Source organism: Vombatus ursinus, unplaced genomic scaffold (assembly GCF_900497805.2).
Source record: "Vombatus ursinus unplaced genomic scaffold, bare-nosed wombat genome assembly UNPS02014818.1, whole genome shotgun sequence".
Lineage (NCBI taxonomy): Eukaryota > Metazoa > Chordata > Mammalia > Diprotodontia > Vombatidae > Vombatus > Vombatus ursinus.
In genome coordinates, this window is record NW_020954596.1 from 2,647,170 (window position 1) to 2,657,315 (window position 10,146).

Sequence of the window (10,146 nt, forward strand, 5' to 3'; positions counted from 1 at the left end):
GGGAGTAGAGTGAGGGGGAGAAAATTTAAAACTCAAAATCTTATAGAAGTAAATGTTGAAAACTAAAAATAAATAAATAATTTTAAAAAGAGAGAGAGAAAGAGAGAGAGAAGGTTCTCGTTTCCCCTTGACACCCCCACAGCACAATGCCTTTCAGAGCAGGCTCTTCAGAAGCACTGACTGAGCTGAGTCGTCCCTAAGGATGGGCCTGTCTCCCTGAAGCCCAGGCAGGCAATGGCATCTCTCTGTCCTGCCAAGCCTTCCCCACGATGAGAGCTCCATATGATCACCACATCAGGCCAGGGGGCAGCCAGGGCAGGCTTCACAGGCCTGTTTGACAGAGGAGGGAAGGGAAGGGATTTGCCTAAGGTCACAATGAATCAGAGGAAGAGCTGAGAGGAGAAGCCAGGTGTCCTGACATCCAGCCTGGGGTCTCCTTCCAGGAGAAATCTTTTAGATGGCAGGCACAGGGTCAGAGGTACTCCTGGAGAGCCCCAATCATTTACAGGCAGCTCTCAATTATCCCTTCACATAACAGGTGGAGGACAACTGGAGATAAGTAGGGCTTTTTCATGGCAAGGATCCTAGTTGCTCCTAATAATAATAACAGCTAGAATTTATATAGTGCCTACTGTGTGCCAGGCACTGTGATAAATGCTTTATAAACAGTCTTTCATTTGGGTTTTACAACACTTCTGGGAGACAGGTGCTATTACTATCCTTGATTTACACTTGAGGAAACTGAGGCAAACAGAGGCTAAGTGACTTGCCCAGAGTCACACAGCTAGGAAGTACTATCTGAGGCTGGATTTGAACTCAGGGCTTCTTGACTCTAGACCCAGTGCTAGCTGCCTCAAGGATTCCCTCCCAAGCAGAGGGATCTGAGATCCCACGGCAGAAGACTGCAGGGTCATATGTCTTGAAATTAAAAAGGATCTTAAAGACCACCTGTTCTTAACTTGTCTTTTTACAGATGGGAAAACTGAGGCCCAGGATGAGGAGGCCCATGGCTCCTGAAAGGGCCCACAGGCAGTGAAGAGTAAACCTACAAGTACAATCTCAAGCCCTCTGACATCCAGTTCCTTTGTGCTGCCCCAAAGCGGAGGCTCACGAGGCCTGGCAGGAAAGCCCTTCTGGCAGGGCTCTCAGCAATCGTCTCCCTCCTCCCCTTGGCCAAGGAGGGAGGGAGATGCCCAACGTCAGGCAGGCTTCCAGGGAGGGCATGAGGGAAGAGAGGCCCTGGGTGGAATAAATTCACAAGTAGATTTTTTTTTAGTGGCTCTGAAAGGTAGGCTGGGCTGGGCAGCTAATGGAAAAGGCTGGTGTCAAGGAGACTCCATAAAGTTGTATCTGCTGTGGGGAGAAAAAGGGCAGAGAAGAGAGGGCCGGAGCTGGAATCCTTCCGCTGGTTTTGCTACAGATCCAGAGGGTCTGGGGCTAATGGCTTGCCGTCTGAGGAAGGACAAGGAAGGAGAAAAGGCAAGAAGGATAAAACATGGAATTGCTTTTGACAAGAGCATCAGCAGTGCTGCAGAAAGGTAAGCCAGGAAGACCCGGAGCCAGCATGGACAGGCACCAGTTCAAAGCCCGTGATGCTCCTTGTGACCGTGGGCAAAGCACCCTCCTCTGCACTTGGAGGGCTTGGACTCAATGATGCCTAGGGTCCCTTCTGGCTCTGAACACTAGGAGCTGTTGCCCCGGTGCAGGGGTGAGGGAAATGACAAAGCTCTGGGGGTGGTGCTGCTGATTCTGGCCCGGCCTTCAGCTCTAATGGGTGTGGCGACCAGGTCAGGCAGTTTTCTGCCTACTTACATGTAGGGGCCAGGGAGGCCTCCCAGGGCATTGAAGCAGAGACAGGTGTCCTCCACCAAGACTGGCCCCTGGACCTGTGGCACAAAGACAGCCCCATCACACACCCCAGACACCACACACCTGCACATCCCGTAGGACTGCTCCAGGGCTCCGGCTCCACCTCCACAAAGAGCCCCAGGGCAGCCTGGAGGACCTCGCTTTAATGAAAAGAATCCCACCAACTAGTCACTGAGAAGTGGGAGGGAACTCCGTGGCCGTGGAACCCAACTCCCTCCTTCCTTGGACAAGGAAAGTGAGGCCCAGGCTCTGGGGTCAGGCCGGGCGGCTGACACTACTTAGTACTCCAAGCCCTGGCCAACATTATCTCATCTGACACTCCCAACAGCCTGGTGAGAAGTCAGCGGGGTTACTATTACTAACCCAAGGCACCTAAGGCCCCGCCCACCGTCACAGAGCTCCCTCGTGGGAGAGCCAGGACTAGAACCCAGGCCTTCTGACTCCAAATACAGAGTCGGGTGACTCATGGAACCTACTGACACACAACCAGGTCTGGTCTGAGGAGGACAAACGTATCTCCTACAGGCGCTGTCTTCTTCTGAGACAACTTAAGCATGCTCTGGTAGAAGATTACAGCGCTCTTTCCTCACGGCAAACCTGTGTGGCAGGCAATGCAAACACTATCCCCATTTTAAAGATGGGCAAACTGCAGAGGCAAGCTTTGGCTCCAGGCGTCCTGAGCCCCTGGGCTTACTCCTCCCTGTTCCTTGCTGGGATGGCTCCCCCTCCGCCCCTCCTATCCCTGCCTTGCCAGGCCTGGGAGAGCTAAGAACGAATTCAGAGGTTCCTTGTAGGACGTGGAAGAACGTGGTCCAGAGCCAGGCCTGGGCCCACAGTGGGGCAGAGGACAGAGAGAGCACATCTGAAGGGGATGGTGAGTTCCCAACTCTAATTCTGGCCACAGCCCCAGACGCCAAGTTCTCGGCCAGGTGTGTGGTACGGAGCTCGGTCTTTCCATCTGTGAAGTGGAGCTCTTGCTCCTAGCACTCGCAGTACGGCCCATCTCCCTAATATCATCACCTCCCCAGCCCTCATCCCCAGCTCCAGGGCAGGACAGGACCCTACCTGTCTGGCTGCTTCCCGGCATTTCTGGATGGAAATGTCATCTGGTTCTCCTTGGTATTCCGGCACTTAATGAAAAAACAGACACACAAGCACAAAAAAAAAAGAGTTACTTGCTTAGTGGCAAACACCATGGCTTTTAAAAAATAAAATGAGGACTTACGGTCAATTTTCTGTGGGACCAAACTGCAAGGGAACTTCTCTCCCAGGATCTGGACCACCTGCCCAAAGGAGAGGAGGGGGTGTTTCACTCAGTCTCCCTCTCAAATCCTGCTCTCCTGCCCCTCCCCTCCTGCACAAGGGCCCTCACCAGCTCTGCCCACCCAAGCCCAAACTCCTCTGCCCAGTTCTCGAGGCTGCCCCAAGCGCTCGCCAATGCTCGGAACGTTGCCCCGGCCTAGGCCTGGCCTGCTTCTGCCTCTGGTCTCTGCTAACGGTGCCTCCCTCTGCCTCCCTCTGCCTTCCTCACAGATTCCCCAAATGTTCCCCCTCTTTCAAGGAGGAAACTGACTCCCTCTTCTCCAGAAATAGTCCCTTGACCCACAGTCAAGTTAAGTCATTTCAAAAAACACTAAGTGCCTACTACATGCCAGGCACTGCGCTTAGTGCTGGGGAGACGAAGAAAGGCAAAAGCCATTTCCTGCTCTCAAAGGAGAAAACATGCAAACAACTGTGTACAAATAAGCTATGTACAGGCTAAGCTGGACATAACTGACAGAGGGAAGGCACTAGAATTAAGGGGGATCGGGAAAGGCTTCCAAGAAGATGGGATTCTGAAGGAAGCAGGGAAGCCGGGACCTGAGGAAGGGAAAGCATTCCAGGCATGAGGAACAGCCTGTGAAAATGCCCAGATCTTGTGTGAGGAACAGGCAGGAGGCCGGTGTCATGGATGGGGAGATGGGGAGGGACTTTCAATGCCAAACGGAGGGTTTTACATTTGATCCTGGAGGGAGCCGGTGGTATTTACTGAATCGAGAACAGACCTACACACCACACAGCCTGCCTCCAAATCATCCACTCGCGCAGACCCGGCCCCCTTCAAAGGCCTCTTCCCGCCTGCCCTGTCCAATCTTCTCCCTCTCTGGCCTCCTTCTGTCCCCACACAGCACGTGTCTGTCTCACAGCAGCCCTGTTCCACCAGACACTGTTGGCGAAACACTCTCCCAAATGCCGCTCACCCCTTGCTGGGGTGGATGGCCACTCGCCACGGGGTGGGGATGAGGGACTCACGTAAGGGTGAGACTTGGTACCGTCTCTTTTGTCCCTCCCAGTTTGGAGATTCCGTGATTCTGAAACGCAGCCACACTGGGTATCTTTCTCCTTTGCTCCCACTCATGTGCTGCTAGAGTAAATTATAAAACCACCACAAATTTATATTATCTAATCTCAAGACATTTGTGTTATATGATAATCTCTCTCATTGCTGTAAAGCTGTTCTTAAACTTTTTACTGGTATCTTTTGTTTTTAAATCACCTTCATTTCTTAATGAGTCATCACCTGAAAAAAAATACAAAAGAAAGAGGAAAACAGCAACTAACATGTCAATGAAGTCTGAGAGTATATGCAATACTCCACACTCACAGGCCCTCACCTCTGGAAAGAAGGTGGAAGAATACACACATTTCCTCATTTCTTCTCTGAGACTAAGCTTGGTCATTACAACAGTGTTCACTTTCAGTTCTTTTAGTCACTTCCCATTTACGCTCTTACAGTCACTGAGCAGCTAGTCAGAGGCAGCTGGGTGGCTCAGGAGACAGAGTTCCAGGGCTGGAGTCAGGAAGAGCTGGGTTCAAATCCAGCCTCAAATACTCACTTAGTTGTATGACCCTGGGCAAGTCACTTAACCTTTGTGTGCCTTAATCCACTGGAAAAGGAAATGGCAAACTATTCCAGTATGTTTGTCAAGAAGACCCCATACGGATGAGGGAGAGCTGGACACATCCAAACAAGTTATTGTGTATGTTACTTTATTGGTTCTCTTTACCCTGTGTCTGGCCGGAGGGCTTCCAGCACACTGCCTGCTGCTATTACTCCAGGGGTGGGGAACCTGTGGCCTCAAGACCACACGGGGCCCTCTAGGTCCTTGGGTGTCCTGAGGTCCTTTCGATTGAGTCCAAGTTTTACAGAACAAAACCTTTTATTAAAGGGATTTGTTCTGTGAAGTTTGGATTCGGAGGGCTGCACGTGAGGACCTAGAAGGCCGCATGTGGCCTGGAGGCCCAAGGTTCCCCATGTTGCTCTAAACCGTCTCTTCTCAAACCTGCCTCTCCCCAACACAGCCTCTCCTCAAGGGCCCTTCCCTCTTTTACTGAGAAAACAGAATCCACCAGCCTTGACCTTTCTTATTCACACAGTTGTCTGTTTTCTCCAGCTTTCCAAATGACTGCACTCTATTTATTTTTGTGCATGCTCTATCTCCTTCCACTCCCAAGAGAACAGAAGAACCTTGGGGTATGTGTGTGGGGGAAATGCTTCCTTTTCTCCTTATATCCATGGAACTGGGAGATAACAGATCCCTGAAGCATGTTTGTTGAATTAAGAAATGATCATGGGGATGGTGGAGGGCTGCCAGATGAATGAAGACAGCAACAGAGGTGCGGTATGGTACAAGAGGGCTGCAGGGAGGAGAGTTTCCAGCAGCCCTAGACATTCCTGGGGCAGAGATGTGGGAGTGAGCACACGGTAGGGAAGCACTGAAAGGCATAGGGGGAGCCAAGCAACAGTAGGGGAGAGGGGAGAGGGGAGAGGGGAGAGGGGAGAGGGGAGAGGGCCTGACCTTCCAGCTGGGTCACAACACAGCCTGCCCCTGGGCTAACTGATCTACCTAATTCTCCAGCCATAACCACCTACATCCTACCTGAGCCTTTGAAAGAGATGCTCCCCCTTCACCTGGGCTTCTCCAGATCTCCAGGCCTTTTCAGTCTCAGTTCAAATTCCACCTCCTTCAAGAGGAATTTCCAGATTCTTCCATTTATTAGTGCCTGGCTCTCCCAATACGTGTGTGTGTCCACTATGCATGCATTTGTGAATATAACAATAGTAGCTAACATTTATATTTTGCTTTAAACCTGTAAAACCCTGTGAGGTCTTTGCTATTATCGTCAGAGCCCTTCCTAACCTAGCCCCCTCCTGTCTTTCCAATCTTCTTACACCTTACTCCCCAGCACAGAGTCTTCAGTCCAGTGACACTGGACTCCTGGCTGTTCCACAGACAAGACACTCCATTTCTCGGCTCTGGCCCCCCGCCCGGAAGGCTCTCCCTCCTCCGTTCGGACTACTGACCTTCCAGGCTTCCTTTAAGTCCCAAATAAAATCTGGGTTAAAGTCTAAAATAAAAAAATAAAAAACCTAAAATAAAATAAATAATTCTACAGGAAGTCTGCCCCAACTCCTTTTAATTCTAACGCTTTCCCTCTTTTAATTATCTCCTAGTTATCCTGTATATAGCTAGCTTTGGATAAGTTTGTTCGCATGTTTCCCCTGTTAGACCGTAAGCACCTTGAGGGCAGGGGCTGTTTTGCCTCTTTTTGTATCCCCAGTGTTTAATAAATGTTGATTAAGGTTAAGTGACTTGCCCAGGGTCACACAGCTGGTGTCTAAGGAAGAGAATTCAAACTCAGTCTTTCTTGCACCTGTCATGGGCCAGGCATCCTAATTGCTGGGGATACAAGTCCAGTGGTCTTTCACCTAGGTGAGCTAGCTGTATCTCAAGGAAAATGGAGCTCCTCAAGGCCAGGGAATTCTCCTTTTGTTTCTGTGTCCCTAGAATCTAGCACATACTGACTGCTTAAAGGCGAGCTAACTGATCCATGACCTGGAACGGGGCGGCGAGGCCAGGTTTTGAGCTGGAGGCCTTAGATTCCAAGCTGGGTCCACAAGATCATAGACTTTTTTGAACCTAAAGGAACCTTGGACGTCATTTAGTCCAGTGCGCCCATTTCTCAGATGAGGATCCTGAGGCTCAGAGACCTGCCCGGGGTCACCCTGCCAGGAAGTGTCAGAGGCAGGATCTGAAGGTGGGCGTTCTCTATTCCGAAGCCACCCCGGCACCCTGTGTTCTTGTGCCATTCCCGGGTCACATAACCACAGCGCTCCCCACTATAAGAGACAGGAAGGGGAATGAGGGCGGGTCTCAGGGAGTGGGCGGGACTCCTGACCAGGGGGCGGGGCCAAAGAGTGAAAAGGCGAGGCGTGGGGCGGGGCCTGGCTCGCGCGGCGACCCTCCCCGTCAATCACCGCATGCGCGCGTGGACCCCAGGGTCCCGACCCCCACCCAGCCGCACTCTGACGTCACTCGAAGTGATGGAGGAGGCGGAGTCCCCGCATCCTCTCTCCCTTTCCCCCGGGCCCATCACCTCCTCTAGCTTCTTAGCATTTCCAGTGACGAACACAACTTTCTTTCCCGTTAGCGACGCCGCCATCTGGTCTTCAACCTGGCCCGGCTGTCTTCCTCCAATCCTCGAGTAGTATGATTTGGACCAATGGGGAGGAAGTAAGCGATGACGGACGGGGGGGCGGGCCTAACGGGACCCAATCACGACCATCCGTTTCCACAAGCCCCTCTCCCTCGGAACCGGAGATTAAGGACGTACTGATGGACCAATCACCGCGATGCGGAAACGTTCTCAGCCGTCCACGAAGCCCGAAGCCCAAGAGCTGGGGCGAAGGTGTTCCCTTCTTCCCCTCACGTGATGACCAGCCGGAAGGCTCACCACATGACTTCCAGTTTGTAGGCATTGAAATCTTAGGGCGGTGTTCACCGATGCTTTCCTGTTCCTGTGGCCGCTTCCCTGCGCTATGCCCTGGGACTCAGCGAGGGCGGTAACTCTACTCCCTACTCAACCCTCTTTGAGCATGGCTAAGCTTGGCCACCTCTTCTTCCAGGAAGCGTGCCTGGTTTATCCTCCCGCACACCAGATAAAACTTGGGTCTGGTCACAAAAGAGAAAGGTCCCTGCCGTGGAAGGGACAGAATCCTGCTCTCCGAATGACAAGACCTTGATTTGAATCCTGCTTCTGAGAGTTACCTGGAACACTTTCCCTCCTTACCATTTCGACTTCCTTGACTTCTTTCTTGTCCCAGCTAAAATCCCACCTGCAAGAAACCTTGCCCGATCTTTATTAATACTTTATTATTAATCTCTTGTTTTTTTGGTTTCTATTAAGTCCCAACTAAAATCCCACCTACCTTCCCCAGCCCCTCTTAATTCCAGGGCCTTCCTTTTTTAAAATTTATTTTATTTATTTTCCATTTATCCTGTATATAGTTTGTATGTTGTCTCCCTCGTTGGATTGTAACCTCCTTGAGGGCGGGGACTATACCATCTTTTGCTTCTTTTTCTGTGCTCAGCATAGTGCCTGGCACATAGTAGGTGCTTAATAAATATTAATTGATGGATCTCCAATTTATCTTGTATATATCTCATTTATACGGTTATTTTCATGTTGTCCTCCTCATTAGCTCCTCGAGGGCAGATACTGTTTTTGCCCTTCTTTGTATTTCTGGTGTTGATAACTATGTAGGTACCTAATAAATGCTTATTGCTAACTGACCCTGAGAATTAATTTCATTTGTGGGAGTGGAAGATGTAGCTACATTTCTCTGAAAAAAAGAGCTTGGGGTAGATGGCAAGTTCTCTATGAATGACATGGTAGCCAAAAAGCTAATCCAGTTTTAAATTTCACCAAGAGAAGCACTGAAATGATAGTGCCCTCGTCAATTTAGGATATTGCTTCAATTCTGGATGCTGTATTTTAGGAAGAATGTTGATAAGCTAGAGAATAATCAGAGGAAGGCAATCAGATGTCAAAGGATCTGTTGAAGAACCTGGGAGTGTTTAGTCTGGAAAAGAGATGTCTTTGGGTGGGTGGAATCCATGGTCTGTCTTCAAATTTTTAAATGGCTGTCACTGGGAAAAGACTTGTTTTGCTTGGCCTCAGAGGGTACAAATAAAGACGATCAGTAGAAATTACAGAGAGGCAGATTTTATTTCCTTGTAATGATAGTCTGTGGTCAAGAGCCAAAGGCTCTAAATTTACCTTTTAGTTTAATATTTCAACAACTATTATCCCTCTAACCCATATCCCCATGGAGGATTTCCTCTAGGCACCTCAGAATCTGGCTCATGTATTAGTCAATGGAAAAGGTAAAGGGCCTTCCTCAACTCCTTTGCTAGGACTTAGACTATAACATGGAACACATGATATATTTATTTAACTTGACCTAAAATACAAAACAAAAAATGATTTACACTCAGTTCATGAAGTCAAAACAACTCCCTTTTCCTCTCGTATGGTGCACACATTCACAGACAACCTAGAGAACATAGGTCACAAACTTTTTGGCCTCAGAACCCCTTTATGCTGTTAAAAATTATTGAGGGTCCCAGAGAAGTTTTATTTCTGAACATTGTATCTATCAATGTATGTCATAATAGATATTAAAACATTAAAATTTTAAATAGTTATTTAATGAACTTACTACATCTTAACACCGATACCATTTTTAAATGAAAAATAACTTGTTGAACAAAAAATTATGAGTGGCGTTGTTTTACATAATTTTTACAAATTTCTTTAATGTTTGGCTTAACAGAAGACAGGTGGATTGCCATATCTGCTTCTACATTCCATCTTTTGGGATATATAGTTTTGATTAACAAATATGAAGAAAATATTGGCTTATGCAGATAAGTAGTTGGAAAAATGAATATTTTAGTAGGAAAATAATATTTTAGTATTATTATGAAAATAGTTTTGACTTCACAGACCTCATGAAATAGTTTCTAAGACCCCTAGGGATCCATGGACTATATTTTGTGAACTATGGAGTGCTACAGAGTCTTCCAGACCAGAGGTGTCAAAGACACAGCAGGCCCCCAACATTTGTGATAGCTACAGAACAAGATTAAAATGTAGCTCCTCTCTAATTTTAATGTGTTGATATATTAATAAAAAAAGAAATAAACACATGTTGCTTTATAGGTCAATATGCAGCTCAGAGGGACCTTTACATACTGTTTAATGGCCTCAGTTTCTATTTGAGATTGACATTACTGCTGCATCTTTCTGTAGACTTGAAGCCTTCTCTCCCTACCCCAAGAAAGCAAAAACGGAGAAAGCACTTGGGGTGCCTCTTGTAGGAGGTGTTTTAGCTAAACTGTTAAAGAAGCTAGGAATTCTGTAAGACAGAAGTGAGGACAGAATGCATTCCAA

General features: G+C 48.5%; 1 protein-coding gene across 1 annotated transcript in view; it reads right to left on the reverse strand.

The window, feature by feature from the left end:
- Positions 1 to 7,405, reverse strand: part of ITPA (inosine triphosphatase) — an 11,719-nt gene extending 4,314 nt beyond the window's left edge. Inside the window, exons 1-4 of the mRNA XM_027836448.1 lie at positions 7,288 to 7,405; positions 3,095 to 3,152; positions 2,935 to 2,999; positions 1,813 to 1,886 (exon numbers count right to left, since the gene is read on the reverse strand). Of these exons, the coding sequence (XP_027692249.1) occupies positions 1,813 to 1,886; positions 2,935 to 2,999; positions 3,095 to 3,152; positions 7,288 to 7,353 (263 nt within the window). The 5' untranslated portion in view covers positions 7,354 to 7,405. The remainder of the gene's footprint in view (positions 1 to 1,812; positions 1,887 to 2,934; positions 3,000 to 3,094; positions 3,153 to 7,287) is intronic.
- Between the last annotated feature and the right edge of the window lie 2,741 nt (positions 7,406 to 10,146).